At 42.1% G+C, this 16,440-nt stretch overlaps 1 protein-coding gene across 1 annotated transcript; it reads right to left on the bottom strand.

Moving 5' to 3' along the window:
* Positions 1-7,692: 7,692 nt before the first annotated feature.
* On the bottom strand, positions 7,693-10,305 carry PATE3 (prostate and testis expressed 3). The gene is made up of 3 exons (XM_037507901.1): positions 10,257-10,305; positions 8,701-8,820; positions 7,693-7,817 (listed from the first exon to the last, which is right to left on the bottom strand). The coding sequence occupies exons 1-3, from the start codon at positions 10,303-10,305 to the stop codon at positions 7,693-7,695; spliced, it is 294 nt and encodes a 97-aa protein (XP_037363798.1).
* Positions 10,306-16,440: the final 6,135 nt, after the last annotated feature.

The raw sequence follows: 16,440 nt of genomic DNA, 5'->3' as shown, positions 1-16,440 counted from the left end.
AACCGGACAAGCCCGGAAGGAAAAGAGCAAAATCAACATCAAGATAAAAGCTGCCATTGTCACCTCCCCATGGGTCTCACCCACATCTGTGTCACCCAGTCCACGACCAAAAGACAAGCGCAGTTTCTTCACGTGTCTCTAGGCTCCATGTGCCTCCTCCAGGTCTCCTGGCTCCATCCTGCTTCCTACCTCAGTCTCTTCTTCAGCTTCTCCTCTTCCTGCTCAGCTCCACCCTCCCTTGGGTGGGGCAGGGAACCTCCCCCTTTCCTGGGGACCACCCTGTTACAATCAGAATATTCAAACTGTATTCTCAAGGGTCACCAGCTTCTTTTTAATAGTCAACTCCAGTTATTTTGCTCAGCCCTCATTCTCTTTTTTGAGAGTATTTTACTTTTTTTGAGAGTATTTGATCATTTATCCAGCAAATACATATTGAACTCCTATGTTAGATACTATGCTATATCTTAGTGATTTGATGGTGAATAAAGACACAGTTCCTGTCCTTATGAAACTTCCAGTCTAATAGGAGAAATTGACATTGGTAAAACAGTCAAAATTATTGTAAAAATTATAATTAAGTTCAGTGCTGAAGAGAGACAAATAGTCCGTATGAGAACATCTAATAAAAGACCTGACATGGTGTCTCTGGACCACAAGCTAAAGGATAAGGGGGCAGAAATGGGAGTGGAAGGATTTATCTGGGCAGAGGGAAAAGCATAGGCAAAGTCCTATGAGGGTAGAAGCTTGGAAGATTCAAGAAACTGAAAGAAGACCAACTGAAAGACAGCAGGTAGAGATGGGACTAGAAAAGTTGTCAGGAGCCAGATGGTGTACATCACGTAGGCCAAGGCAAGAGATTTGATCTCTACCTAAGAACTGTAGAAACTAACTGAAATGAGGATTGGAATGTGTTATGTGACATTCAGATTTGCATTTGAAATTACCTTGCCTACATTGAGAATGGATTTGAAGAGGGCAAGATTGTATGTGAAGTCCAAATAGGAGGTCGTTGACTGTATTCCAGGAGGAGCATGATGGTAGCTTAGGCTTTGATGGCACTAGCTAGAAATAGCAAGGACAGAACATTTAGTGGCTAACCCCTTAATGACAGAACATGCACTGACTGGGGTTCACGTATGAGAGAAAGACATGTCATGATTATTTGTAGTTTTCTGGTTTATGCAACCGGAGAACATTTTCAGACTGGAAGAAGATCATGTTGGAGAGGCTGAATTAGATTGAATTTACCATACCCTTTTCGGACAACCAGGTAAATATAAAATTAGGCAGTTGGAAATCTGAGTGTGAAAGTTATATAAAGGTATGGTCTTGTGATATTTGCATATGGGTGAATGGTAGTTTAACTTGCAGGTGAGAATGTGGTCTTTAGGAAAATACATAATAAAAAGAGAAGGGAGCCTACTGTCCTTGAAATGCTCATCTGTTGAACTTGTGTGAAAATTTGACATCTTTGAAGCCATTTTTTTTTAATTTTTTAAAGATTTTTTATTATTTATTTATACAAACACTGGGTACAGTCAGAAGCACAGGAGGGTGAGAGAATTCACCAGAGCCAGAGTGGGGAGCAGAACAGGCAGAAGGACCAAAGAACACTGCTGAGGGGAGCAGCGGGCAGCAGGAGAGGTCTGCGCGGCATGTGGGACCCTTGCCCAGTGGCCGGGGATCGAACCAGTGCCGCAGAGGCTGCGGGCAGCTTTGCAACCTAGCCCTCAAACGCTGCGCCACCAGGGAGGCCCTGAAAGCCATTTTTAAAATGGAGTAGGGAGTCTTTACAGAGGAATCACATTGCCTGTCTCCTTTGAACTTGGCTAAAGATCTTTGAACAGGGCCAAAAACAATTGTTTTAAGAAACTATCAAGCAAGCAGTTGTTTGAGAAGTCATCGAGATCATGAAAACTGATAATTATGAATGCATAGCTAGAGGGTAGAATCACTCACTTCTCCATGTATCCTTTCTAGAGACTCAGTAGTCAATTGTGTGTAGCCAAGATTAGCTTAAGCTTGTGTTGAAAACCACAATTCATCCAAGTAAATTTAAATATCTAATTGGCTTTATTAAATAATTAATGAGTGAGACAGCATCCCATCTAGCAAGTAGAAAGGTGCTATAAGGAGTTGATTAAATGGAAGATTTTTATAGTTGTAAAGAGGGTGAAACAAAGTTATTAACAAAAGTAAAGAAAGCTTATTTCTGGGCCTCCCCCGTGGCGCAGTGGTTGAGCGCTGGGTTGCAAAGCTGCCCGCAGCCTCCGCGGCGCCAGTTCGATCCCCGGCTGCTCCCCGGCCACCGGAGGAGGGTCCCACATGGCGCGCAGACCTCTCCTGCCGCCCGCTGCTCCCCTCAGCAGTGTACTTCGGTCCTTCTGCCTGCTCTGCTCCCCGCTCTGGCTCTGGTGAATTCTCTCACCCTCCCGCGCTTCTGACTGTACCCAGTGCATGTATAAACAAAACAAACAAATAAATAAATAAAAACATGCCTCTATTAAAATAAATAAATAAATAAATAAATAAATAAATAAATAAATAAAGAAAAAAGCTTATTTCTTTCCTTCCTTAGGGGAAGAAACTGTTATAGAGCAACCCCGATATTAAACGGGTTCCTGGCTGTGGGTCCTCACCCGCGCACTTTAAAGGGACTTATGAATACTCTACTACAGACACACGCAAAAGGGTTAATAAAAGGTTTATTTACAAGAGAAAAAGAAATAAGGAAAATATACAACTCAGGGAGAAAATAGGGAAATAAAGTCTTTAATGCGTCCTACCCGATCCCACGACCTGGAATCCCAAAGTCACTCTCCGAGCTGGCCAGACGCTGCGAGCTGGCGGAGAGCCAAAAATGGAAAGCCCCCCAAAGCCCACGTGTCTGCCTTTTGTATCCACCTGGCTGCTTAACCCCACCCTCAGGTCCCAGCCACCTTCCCTTGGGTGGTGATGGGATTTGGAGTTCCCAGTGTCTTTGGCTTTGACCTGGGGTGGGGGTGGAGTCCACAAAGCCTGTATGGAATTAGCTTTGGGACATCCTTTTCCCCCTAACAAAACCACCTTCCATTAAGGGAAGGCAGGGAGATCTTACCATGCAGATTACTGCATTAGTGCTAACCAAGAAACTCCATATTGATGAATTTAAAATTCAACTTTGGGGAGAGGTTAAAAGTGCAATTAGATTACTTATTAAATTTTGGTGGGGACTGGCATAAACTACTTCTTTTGGAACTATTCATTTACCTCATTTTCTTGCCATAAAACCACTTAATTTTATACCTAGATGGCCAGTTTCCTACTTCCCCTTGCAGGCCTAGGAGTGAGGCAGGCTAGCTGTCATGGAGAAGAAACTGTTGTGGGAAAAAAAAACCTGCCATCACCCCCTCCTTTCTCCTGCCCACATTGAACTCTAGCAGAGCCTGCAGTGCAGAAAGTCTGGGTCTGTCACTGACTCACCTGGGACCAGGGATTCCACTCTCAGATTGCCTCCCTGCTGTGCAGAGCTAGGGGTAGTGCTTGTTTGAGGTGAGTAGTTGAGGAGGGTCTTGCTGAATGCAGGCAATGCTCTTTGGGGAAGTTTTGTTGGTATTTTGATTTTCTCTGCATCCCCTGCCTTTCACTGTCCCCATGCAGGGTTAATGCAAACACAACATTGGGCTGACTACAAAGGGCCTCATTTGGTCTCAATCCAGACCTTCCCTCCTTCTGTGGAGAAGGGGACAGGTGCAGCTTGTGCCCTCAGCATGACGGGAGAGGACAAGGCAGAACGGCATGACCTGCCTATTGTACCCACAACCCCAACCCCTCCAGGAAAGAACAACGAGGGGTGGAAAGGCTTTGGGTAGGAGCCAGGGATGGATGGGAGACAGCACAGGCTCTGGGTGCCAGGAGAAGTCTTGAGAGGGCTGGAGGCTCAGACATAAAGGAAAGAGTTGGCTGGCCTGCACATCCTCTCTGTGGGAGGAGAGGTGGCCCCCGGAGTCCAGGGTCTGCCTGTGAACCCCATTAAGACCTTAGGGTGTGGGGTGTTGAAAGACTAAGCTCCTGTCCAATTCTGGGCCTCACATTCTTTTTTCTTTTTTTTTAAGATTTATTTATTTATGCATACAAGAACTGGGGTATAAGCCAGAGGTGCAGGGAGTGAGAGGATCTACCAGAGAGAGTGGGAGCAGAACAGGCAGATCTACTGAAATACACTGCTGTGGAGAGCAGCGGGTGAGACAGGAGAGGTCTGCTGTGCCATGTGTGTTGCTCCCTGGCTGATCGGGGATCGAACTCGTGCTGCAGGGGCTGGTGTTAGCTTGATAGCACCTCTCTTTAACCCCTGCGCCACCAGGGAGGCTCTGGGCCTCACATTCTAGGAGGAACAGTGAGGTACAAAGATAAGGGTATAGATTCTACAGTAGACATCAGTTGACAATGTCAACTATGACAGTATTTATTAATAGAAATATTATTGTGTGAAGGCAGGCAAATATTCACTTTGCTTTTCTAAGATTTGTGGCACAAAGGCAACTGCATCTATTTCTCAGTAAGTGGATATATATCTATTTCTAATTTTTAAACTTTGTTTTCTTACATTGTTGTTCATTTTTGTACAATATTTGAATTCTCCCCTCAAGTGTAACCCCATAAATCTTCCACCACCACATCACCCATGAACCATCACCTTGGTCCCTTGTGCTCTTCCCTTGAGTGGGTGTATTTCTGAAATTTCTGTTATTTTTAGTCAGAAAAAAATGTTACTCAAAATTTCCGGGGAAACTATAGGAGAGAGACCTCTGTCTTTAAAACGATAGAAGTTTATAAAAGGAGGTAAGACACAAAGAAATGGAAAGATATCCTGTATTCATGGATTAGAAGAATAAACATCAATAATTGTCCATATTCCTAAGTAATTTAAAGATTCAATGCAATACCTGTCAAAATCCCAGTGACTTTTTTCAATGAAATTGAACACTTATAGGGCCTCCCCGGTGGCGCAGCGGTTGAGCGCTGGGTTGTGAAGCTGCCCGCGGCCTCTGTGGCGCCGGTTCGATCCCCGGCTGCTCCCCAGCCACCGGAGGAGGGTCCCACATGGCGCGCAGACCTCTCCTGCCGCCCGCTGCTCCCCTCAGCAGTGTACTGCGGTCCTTCTGCCTGCTCTGCTCCCCGCTCTGGCTCTGGTGAATCCTCTCACCCTCCCGCGCTTCTGACTGTACCCAGTGCTTGTATAAACAAACAAACAAAAAACAAACAAACAAATAAACAAATAAATAAAAATATATGCCTCTTTAAAAAAAAAGTTAAAAAAAGTAAAAAAAAAAAAAAATTTGAACACATAAAATTTATGTGGAGTCACAAAAGGCCCTGAATAGCTAAAGCAATCCTGTGAGAAAGGAATAGAAAGGTGGATATCACACTTTCTGACTTCAAACTATTACACAGCAACATAATCAAAACAGTGTGGTACTGGAACAAAAACAAAAGCAGACCAAAGGAACAGGATAGAAAGATCAGTGATAAATCCACACAAATACAGACACTTATTCTTTGACAAAGGAGCCACAGCCATACAAAGATGGTGTTGGGAATCATGGATAACTATACGCCAAAAAAAAAAAAAAAAAAGGAAACTATATCCATACGCAAATGCTGTCAAAATAGATTAAAGATGTGGACATAAAAGTGATATAATGAAATACTTTATTTTTTAGGAACATAGGGATATACCTAGGATATCTATTGTAAAGATGTATTTGGGGACTCAACCCCAATAACAAGGAAAACAAAAACAAAAATAAGTGGGACTATATCAAACTAAAAAGCTTTTGTATGTCTCTAGAAACCATCACAAAAACATAAAGGTAACCTACAGAATGGGAAAAAATATTTTCACATCACACACAGCATTTTTATACAATCCAACAACAACAAAAAGACAATCCAATCAAAAAAATAGGCAAAAGATCTAAATAAACACCTTTCTAAAGAAGACATTCAGATGGCCTACAGACATGAAAAATTATTCAACATCACTTATTTAAGGGAAATGAATATTTACCCACATGTGATATTACCTGTCCTCTGGAAGAATGGTCCATACCAAAAAGCTTGGAAACAACAAATGTTGGTGAGGATATGGTGAAAAAGGCACTCTCACTTACTGTTTTTGGGAATGCCAGTTGGTGCAGCCATTTTGGAAAATGATATAGAGATTGATTTAGAAAATAAAAAATTCTATATGATCCAGCAAACCTCTATTAAGTATTTATCCTAAAAATATAAAACACTCGAATACAAAAAGATTTATGACCATCTTTGTCCTCAGCAACACTGTCCATGATTGCCAAGTCATGCATGGATCTAACCTCAGAGCCCTTCAAAAGACAAATGGATAAAGAGATCTATTTCTTGGAATACATACTCAATGAACTACTACACATCTGTTTAAAAAGAGGAAATAGTGGCTTTAGGACAAAATGAATGGACCTCAAAGTGATTATGTTAAATGAAATGAGTCAGAAAGTGAAAGATATCAGATGGTTTCCCTCATCTATGGAACATAAATAACAACAACAACAAAAAAATCACACACAGGCAAACTACAGCAGCAATAAATCTTAGACCTAGTAAAAGAATTTAATGGTTACCAGAGGAATGAGACACATGATATATTAGCACTGGAGTGATTATTCTGTCTGCTAGAGAATAGAGGTTAGCATGACTGGTACATTCAACAAAATAGGTAAGCCTGAGAAAGCTTGGAGGGATCATAATTCCTGACAACTAAACAGATGAACCAAAAAAAAATTCCATCAGCTTTTACTGGTTGCTCAATTAAACATAGTAAAGTTTCATTGGCCAACTAAAGGCAACAGAGATGAGTAAGAATACCCATCTCTCTGTGATTTATAACATACCAGGTGAAATTAGGCAAACAGAAATGATTCATTATAAGAGTATCAAAAATGGTATTCACAAAGTGACATGGGCATTCAGAAAATGGTGCATTTGTGTAGCAATTGTATGGATTACTGGGAAGGTGATGGGGTGGATAGCAAAGGATGAAAGGAACAGAGAAAGATTTGGAGAGGAAAGGGAAGAAATGAGAGGTGCAATATATATTGAACGTATATTTTGATAGGCCTAGAAGTGGTCATGTGTGAACTCTGAATGTCACAAAGGCAAGAAAATCCCTCATTTGCTGTTTCCTACTAACACCAGGGATGTACTTGGTAAATGCCAAGAAAATTACGAGTGAGTCTTGAATGGACACTGTCCATTGGGGAAAATAACTGTGTCCACAGAGAAAAATTTCAAGGGTCTGCTATCCATTTTACTTCTTAATTATAGTAATAAATGGGAGTTTTAGATAAAAGTTTTCGTGAATTTTCAACTGAAGCATTTCTCATCTACTTCAACTCACTAATCACAGATTCTAGGACCTTCTTGTTTTAAATCATACCCTGCACGGCCTCTCGAGGCTGGCATCTTGGAATGCAGAACAATCATTCTCTGTAATGAAATCTGTTGTTCAGAATCATAATCCTCTGACTGAGGCAGGAATCAAGGAGGAGGCACCGGTGAGGTGGTTACTGCATTCAAGGAAGACCTGAGGCACTTCCAGGACAGACAGGGCAGGAAAGCAAGGCCAGAATATGTTGGGAATAATATTCTAAATGAGATCTCAGAAGGGCAAATATCTTACAATCTGAAGTTACAAAAATTTTCTTTGCAGCATTTATGAACATAAGTCCGATTCTCATACACAAAAGTCAAGTTTCTGCAGAATTTCTGACAGACCATATATGATAACTGTAGAATGTCACCTGTAATAAGAAGGAACAGCAGAAAATAAGCTAATGATATAAGTTCTCAAGAGACAATCAAACCTGACACTAATCCTGTCACTGAGAACTTAATTAGGCATCAGGGTGTGTATATGGATGGTCTCCCAGCTTCTATTTCCCAGGAGGACCTACACAGATCTAAATTCAGAATTCCCTGGTTCCTGCAGGGGTGTGTGCTAGACGATACTTCCTTCTTTGTATATCAGCTTCATTCTTTTTCCTGCCAGGTTACCAACTATTCTGATTGTTATGATTGATAACACACTGGGGGCAAATTCAGCAAACAAAGAAATAATTCATTATGAGTGCTTTATAAAACAGTGCTTTAGTGCTTTGAGAGTTCAAATCTGTTTGGTTATTTTTATTGGGAATCAATATATCTGCCCCCTTAACCCTGGGAGGATATATTCCAATATGTGGATGCTGAAACCACAGATAGCACCAAGCCCTGTATATGCTGTTTTCTCCTGAAGAAACATCTATGATAAAACTTTCTTTATGTTAGTCACAGTAAAAGATTAACAACAAATAATAATAACTAAGTAGCAATATACTACATTAGACAGTATGTGAATATGTTCACTCAAAATATCTCATTGCACACAATTATTTTGGACCACAGATAATAAACACTGCAGAAAGTGAAACCACAGACAAGGAGGTTACTATATAGGATCCCCACTTTTCAACCCTGTCTCATTTTCCCAAATCCTCTTCTGTCTTCACAGGGATCATGCTCAGGGGCATCTTGCACTTTGCTACCTTCCCTTGGTTGGCCTTAGTCTGAGATATAAAATTGCTGAGGTACTCCCCTAAGAGTTTTCTAAGAATCTCACAGCACTTCCCCGGTGCCCTAACTTACCCTGCATGATACTTAATAACATGCACTCCTCGTTTTTCTGAGCAACACAGACTCCAAGACCTCTACGACAGCGGTCTGTCTGGATGTGAAGGTGGCATGTTCTACACATCAGGGAAGCCACTGCCGGAGAACAGAGAGGTAGGGTGAGGCCAGGGAGAAGGGTTGAGAAGGAGCGGGAAGTGTCCAGACTGCAGGGGTGAATGAAGAGCTGGTGTTAGGTAGTAAACAGTTGGACCTCTCACCATCTCTACATTCCAGGGAAATGCCGATGAGAGAATAAAGGAATTCTGGTGCCAACGACGGTCCTTTTAACCTGAGTAATGCTGAGCAAAGGTTTAGCCTCTAAGGTTTTGGTTTTTCCACCATGAAACAGTGCCGGTACTGCTGGCCTGGCTAACAAATGTAGCAGCACTGAGGACAGATAAGGATGTGACGATGAGGGTGAGTGCTTTAAAATATTTTACCCTGGGGCCTCTGTGGTGGCGCAAAGGGTTAAGACACAACCTATGAAGCTGTTCGCAGCCACTGCAGCACGAGTTTGATCCCCGGCCAGGGAGCTACCCACATGGTGCAGCAGACCTCTCCTGACTTGCACACTGGCCCCCTCAGCAGTGTATTTCGGTCAATCTGCCTGTTCTGTTCCCCGCTCTGTCTCTGGTGAATCCTCTCACACACACACCCCAGTTTTTGTATGCACAATAAATAAAATATTTTTAAAAAAATTTTACTCTGGCCTGATTCTATGATGGGATTTCTGACATTTGCTTCTTAACTATTGTTAACTGATAATGCTCTGTTATTTTGAATTTCAATCTGATTCTAAATGAAGACTTTATGAGGAATGGTGTAGTCAGCGACACTTTTTGGAGTTCTCAGGTGAGTAAATCAAAATATAGGCTTAATTTAAAAAAAAAAATTCCCTGGCAGACATAAGTGAGAAAGGAAAGTAGCATTTATTCAGCATCTCATGGAGCTGTGTTGTCCATGTGTATGTGATTTAATCTATACAAAAGCCTTGTAGCCATTCCCCCACCCCTTAGATGAGCAGTCAAAGGTCCGGGGACTTGAGACAGGGACAGAGACATTTTTAAAATTCTGCCTGATTGCAGAACATCCAGTATTTCCTACAACCACTTGTTTTAATAATAAAGTCCCTGAAAAGGTTTCAAACACCATTGTGTGGCCCCCAAATTGCAGCATTTTTAATTACAGACTGGCCAGCTCTCTCAGAAAGTGGGGCACAGATCTATAAATGGAAAACATGTCTTAAGGAAAATCTTGCTAGCATTTTGGGTTACGGGTAATGTTTGGAACAGAGTGGGGAGCAGGATGAAGTGACAGTCCTAGAGACATGAGCCCCTGGTGGGGGCTTGCAGGACACTGAAAAGGGCAGGGAAGTCGCCAAGGAAGGCAGAGGGAGCATTGTAAAGACTGACTTTCCCTCCCCTATAAATGTGGGCAAGACTCAGCCCTGCATGACACCCACGGCTCCTGTGGAAGCTCCTGGGGCTCCATGATTCCATCTCTGAGACCCACTCCTCAGGCCTGTGACTCACCCACAATGAAGCAGGAAAGGGAGAAGATCAACAAGAAGTGTTTTTCCATGCTGACCCAGAAATCCCTTGTACAGGAGGAAAATAAGTCAGACTGTAAACACAGTTCTTTAAGCTGCAGGGAGAAATCCTCATCCCAGGGCAGGGATTATTTATGCCTACAGGGAACCAATCACAAAGGTTTCCTGCTTTGTGAAGAATCAGCTGAAAAGGGACAAGAGTAATAAATTGGGTACAGTTGTGGCTGTGGAGACAGATAGATAAACCTATCATGGAAACTTTAGTAGGTAGAATGGATGAGACTTGCTTGCTATTAGATTCTCTTTGAGAATGGGATCCAGGGGCTATAAAGAATGATTTCTAAGAGGTTTTTTTTTCTCGAATAAACTGATGTAGGAAAATGTTTAGTGAATCAGAAAGATTACAATATCATTTTGAGACAGTCAGAGATTGTGGTATCTGTGAGCCTTCCAATATGGAGTGACCACTTGAGATGTGAGTCTGGAACTCAGAGATCTGAGGCGGAGATGCAACATTGGGGGTCATCAGCAGACAATAGCAAGCATCCTTTGAGCTATGAGAATGGTACCCAGTTCTTACCCAGTCTCTTGAATCAGAGCTCAACTAGTTCCTGGCCATTCACCCACCCAAAGCAAAGTAGAAAGTTTGTTCTGAACCTGACTTTCTTTCTTCAAAGTCCATTCTAGAACACACGTACTAATCTTCCCACCTTTTCCAATACCCAGAGCCAGATCTAAGCCTTGGTGAAAATTAACCCCAGACCAGATGCTCCTAGTAGCTTCCTCAGAGCCAGGCTCTTGTGCCCTGGAGGCCAAATCCACACAACAATCCCTGCCCTATTGTCTCTCCTAGCTAGGGGTCCTTTCCTGTATTCCAGCTTCTTGTGGCTGAAGCCTGGGCTGAAGCCCTAGCAGAAGGGCTCAGACTGTTTCTGAAACTATAAGACCTGCTTGGAGAGTTAGTGCTTGATAGTTACCAAGTTCTTAACAAATATCTTCCCCTTTTCACAAACCAGTGCAGCTGATCCTTGAACAACATGGGATTGAACTACACAGGTCCATTTAAATGTGCATTTTCTTATATATGGATGATGTAAATTTGCAGTATTCATAAATATAGTCTAGTACTATAAATGTATTTTCTCTTCCTTGTGATTTACTTAATAACATGTCACTTTCTCCAGCTTAATTTATTATAAAAATATAGTATATATACATGTCTCATACCACATGTGTTTATTGATGGTTCATGTTATTGGTAAGACTTCAGGCCAATAGCTAGCTATTAATCGTGAAGTTTGGGGGGAGTCAAAAGTTAAAAACAGATTTCCACTGCATGGAAGTCAGCTTCCTAATCCCCATGTTTTTCAAGGGTCAACCAGCTGTATAGTCCTAATATTAATCCCTTTAGTTATGAAAATTATCCTCAACATCAGTGACTCACCAAAAATCACAGTCAGCAAGCAACAGACTATGGAGTTAAACTCATATGTATAGCAAACTTAAGTTAGCGAGTGACCTTTCTAGAAACCCCCATTGGCACAGAAGAATGGGTATTGAATATCTTTCCCAATGCTGGGGAAAAGGACTCTTTTCATTGACATCTTGCAATTGTACAATTGTGAGCAAGCCATTATATCCTACATGCATGAACATAGCTGTCTCAGGTTATGACCAGTCCCTCTCCACTGGAGCCCCTCTCTTTACCCATGTCTCATCATCACCAAAACCACGTTTCTCTCTGAGCTTGAGTTTCTCTCTCACACTTTCTACACATCACCTGCTTTCAGGTTGCTTGACTCTGTATGTTGATATTTGCTGTTCTTTTGCCTGTCTGTCCCTACTTCTTGCTAACACAACATTAGCCTTCAAAGTCCTACTCACCATCCCTTCTTCAGGGAAACCTTCCCTGATGAGGTAATCAGTTTTGACCATCACTCATCTGGGCTCCCAAAGACCCCCATGTTTGAAGTGTTTGTAGTCTTCTTTTTTTTTTTTTTTTTAAGATTTATTTATTTATACAAGCACTGGGTACAGTCAGAAGCGAGGGAGGGTGAGAGAATTCACCAAAGCCGAGCAGGAAACAGAACAGACAGACTGACAAAGTACACTGCTGAGGAGAGCAGTGAGCATGGCAGGAGAGGTCTGCGCGCCATGTGGGACCCTCGCCTGCTGCCGGGGATCGAACCGGCGCTGCAGAGGCTGCAGGCAGCTTCGCAGGCCAGCGCTCAACCGCTGCGCCACCAGGGGAGGCCCTGTTTGTAGTCTTCTTAAGTAGACTCCGACATCTGCCAGGCCAGTGATTGATGTCCTGGTTTACCTGGCACCTTCTCTTCCCGCGATAATGGCATTTGTTAAGTGTTTAATGATTGCTTGATTAAAAATGAATCAATTGTATTGATGCCTGAAGGCAAGCTGGAGAGACTTCTCTGCTCGCCTCTCCTTTCCCATACCACAGAGGCACACTCCAGTGTTTCCCCGGAACTCGCACTGCGCCTGGAATGCTGAGCTGAGTTCCTGGTGCTTCTAAGTGAGACAAAGACAAATCTGGATTATGCTGAAGAACATGACTAGGTTAGTGAAGAGAGCCAATAGGAATGAAGGGGTTCTAGCCTGTTTTTGCAATATCTGAAAGGTTGAAATGGAGAGAAATGGAGAGGGGTCAAATAAGGAAGCCAACTGCTGGTGAAAAAGGGGCCGTCATAAGAAGAACAGAGCACAAAAGTTAGCTGCACAATAATGAATTTATCTACATTTATTATTTATATTTATATTTTTTATTTATATTTATATTTATATTTTATATTTATTTATTTATATTTTATTTATTATATTTATTTATTTATTTATTTATTTTTATATTTTTATTTTTTATATATTTGTATTATATTTTTATTTATATTTATATACATTTATTATTTATATGCATTTATATACATTTAGAAAGAGGAGGAGAGGAGGCAGGAAGGGAGGGGAGAAGAGGGAACGGGAGAGGAGAAGGAGGAGGAGAGGACATGTTACTATTTTGGGCTCATCATTAAAGACAATTTTAAATTCAATGCCTGGGGGTAAGGAGACTCCAGTGGGTGACTTGGTTCTGGGCACACTTAGGTACTGTCTGTCCCTGGACTTGTATGATTATATGGTTAGTTGTCTAGCCCCAGGACAGATCACAGGAGGAGCTGAATCAGCCGGGAAACTGCACATGACAAAAGGCCCAGGATGTTTATTCTGTCTCTGCTGAGCATGGTCTTTCTGGTCTGCATGAACAAGGGTAAGTCCTGCAGAGGAAAGGTCAGCTGGCTCTTGGTTAAGAGCCAGGCAGGTGGCCACCCAGGTGGTGCAAGGGGTGAAGACACAACCTATGAAGCTGTCTGCAGCCAGTAGACCCCTCCTTTCTTGTCTGCTGCTCCCCTCAGCAGTGTATTTCAGTCACTCTGTCTATTCTGTTCCCCATTCTGTCTCTGGTGAATCCTCTAACCCCCCACACCTCTGGCCTGTATCCCAGTTCTTGTATGCATAGATAAATCTTAAAAAAAAAAAAAATGCTGGGCAGGATGCTAGGGGACAGGAAATTCCAAAATAGACTCTTGGGGTTTTGATAGATGAATGTGTGTATGACAAGGAATGCTTTTCTTCTTTGCACAGGTAATCTTCAGGAACGTCTAAAAGGTATGGCCATGCCCAAACCTCCGTAAACAGATCTTTGTGACACATTTAGGACTAAATCTCCATCTTCAGAGAGGACTGTGGTCAGCTCTACTGTGGAACCCTGGTTTTATCTTTTCCCAGACCAATTTAATTCATTTCTTGGAATGAGGAGGCTGAAATCTTCTTTGTGCTTTTTTCTCTACTGTGGACAAAATCACCATACCAGATAAGGGGTTTCTTACTTGGGGTCATGGGTACATTTTATAAGAATTCTGATCTTTTGAAATTATGCACAACATTTGATTTGTGTCTGCACCAGTTATCTTTCACAAGATCATCAAAGAAGTCAAAAAAGTTAGGGACCACTAGGCAATAGTAAAGCTCTTATGGAGAAACCTCCAGGCCTAGAACCTTCTCCAGAGAGTGTCCTTTAAGCATCTCTTTCTGTGTCTGGCAGAGACTGCAAGTACCTGTTATTCCTGTAAGATGTTTCATCTTGGTGTGTGCTATGGCACAATGACTTCCTGCAATCTCAAGTACCAACAGTCCTGTGCTGTTGAGAACATTTACATTTTTACGAAGAAAGGTAAAATGGGGAACAGAGGGATGAGACACACCTCCTCCACCTCCTGCCTTTAGAGACAGTGATGTTCTTTTACCCTGAGAGTGTGTGGGTGAGAGGGGTGGGGAAGGATGGGGTGGTCCTATAGAGGATATGGCAAGGATGAACTTTTCCATAATACAATATTGAGTTTGAGGTCCCTTATCAGTTAAGGGATAAAATCCAACCTTTGTGTCAGTAACTAGTAGACTCACAGAACCCATTTGGGCCTAGAGAATGGTTAGTGAGGACCCAAAGAGAGGTTTCTGGTAGGAATTTTGAGAGTCATGACAGTTGTATTCCTCCATCTCCCTCCCCAGGGAGGAGTATGTATTTTTATTCAAGACTGTCATGTATGCACAACTGTGAGGACATGAACTTTTTATCTTTTGACAAGAAGATTGAGCTCATCTGTTGCAAACACAGTGACAATTGCAACATCCCTGATGGAAGTTAGTTCTACATTTCTCCTGAATTTGGGGTCATTCTTCAACTTACATTCCTTTTATCTCTTCCCCCCAAACCTGTATTTGTTTTCCTCTTCTAACTCCTGATAAAAATGAGAAAGCCAACTGCTAGTGAAAAGTGCAGCAGTTACAAGGAGAACGGGAGGGTAGCTGAGTCCATTAATGGAGGTGCACTGGACTGAAATTTTGCAAATCCCTAATGCTGGTAGTGGGATTGGGTTTCCTTATGACAGATGGATAGGGTTAGACTTAGAATTGATTATTATCTCCTATACATGGAAATGCGAAGACTTCAAACAAAACAATTCTAAGCTTATACTGAGAATTCTGTGACCATATGCTATCCTCATCAATACCCACTTCTTTGGATTGGATTCTCTTCAGAGGAAACTTGACACCCACTGCGACTTTGCTTTGGCCTGTGGGCAGAGGTCGAAAATGGCCAACTCCAATTTCCCAATGGTTTTTCTCTGGAAGAACACTTGGAGGAATCTCAGGTTAGAAAAAACGGGACAGGTGTAAGGATGAGGCATGCAGGAAAATTTTAAGGACATTCCAGGTGGTGGAAACTAAGATTGAGAGAAAATTTGGTATGGGTAGAATGGGCTTGAATTATCATGGCCCTGGTTGCCAGGTAGCTAGGTAGCACATGACTGAACTAGGTTACTGAACTGGGATTTGAGACCTTGTCCAAAGATGGCCAGTCAGTATCTTCTCATAAGAATGGGCTAGGGTGGGTGGTGGAGAGGGTGTCGATAATAAAGGTGACATGGTAGTTGGAGATAATAGAATGTATGGAGATACCACAAGGTGATGTTTTGGTAACAGAATATCTTAAGCAGGAAGTGGAGATTGCAGAAAGGTCTTATTGAGGGAAAGAGAAGTAGGCAGACATTGGGTAAAACAAATAGAAATTTAGTACCACTGATGGTGGAACTATGAACAAGATGGTGATGTTCTTGATTCTGGAATAACCCTAGCGCTTTTCTCCTTGTAAAGCCTACTGTGCTTCCTGGTCCTGGATTTCCATGAATTTTTTTCTCCCTTATTATGCTGTGTGAAATGTATAAAATAAACCAATTACCCCTCTATTTGAGTGACTTGGTGTGTTCTCTGTGTTGTTTGTGCCTGAGAATATATTCCTTTCTCAGGAATCCTAGTGATGATGAAGAAAGACACAAAGACAACTTTTTCAAAGTAGACAAGCAGATTAGAAAGGCCAATGTAATGAGGCTATTTTGAGTTAGGGTGAAAAAATATTTTTATTCTTAGCTGTATGTGGACTCATGCATTGAATCATGGAGATGGTAGAAGTGAGTCTAGGGTCTTTCTGGTGGCTTAGGGGTTAAGTCCTAGCACCATCACTTCTACCACCTGAGTTCAATTCCTGGCCAGGGAGATACCCACATGGCAAGGCAGACCTCTTTTGTCTCATCCGCTGCTCCCCT

The sequence above is a fragment of the Talpa occidentalis genome, unplaced genomic scaffold, assembly GCF_014898055.3.
Source record: "Talpa occidentalis isolate TD23 unplaced genomic scaffold, MPIMG_talOcc4v2.1 talOcc4.12, whole genome shotgun sequence".
Lineage (NCBI taxonomy): Eukaryota > Metazoa > Chordata > Mammalia > Eulipotyphla > Talpidae > Talpa > Talpa occidentalis.
This window is presented reverse-complemented; position numbering and strand designations above follow the sequence as displayed.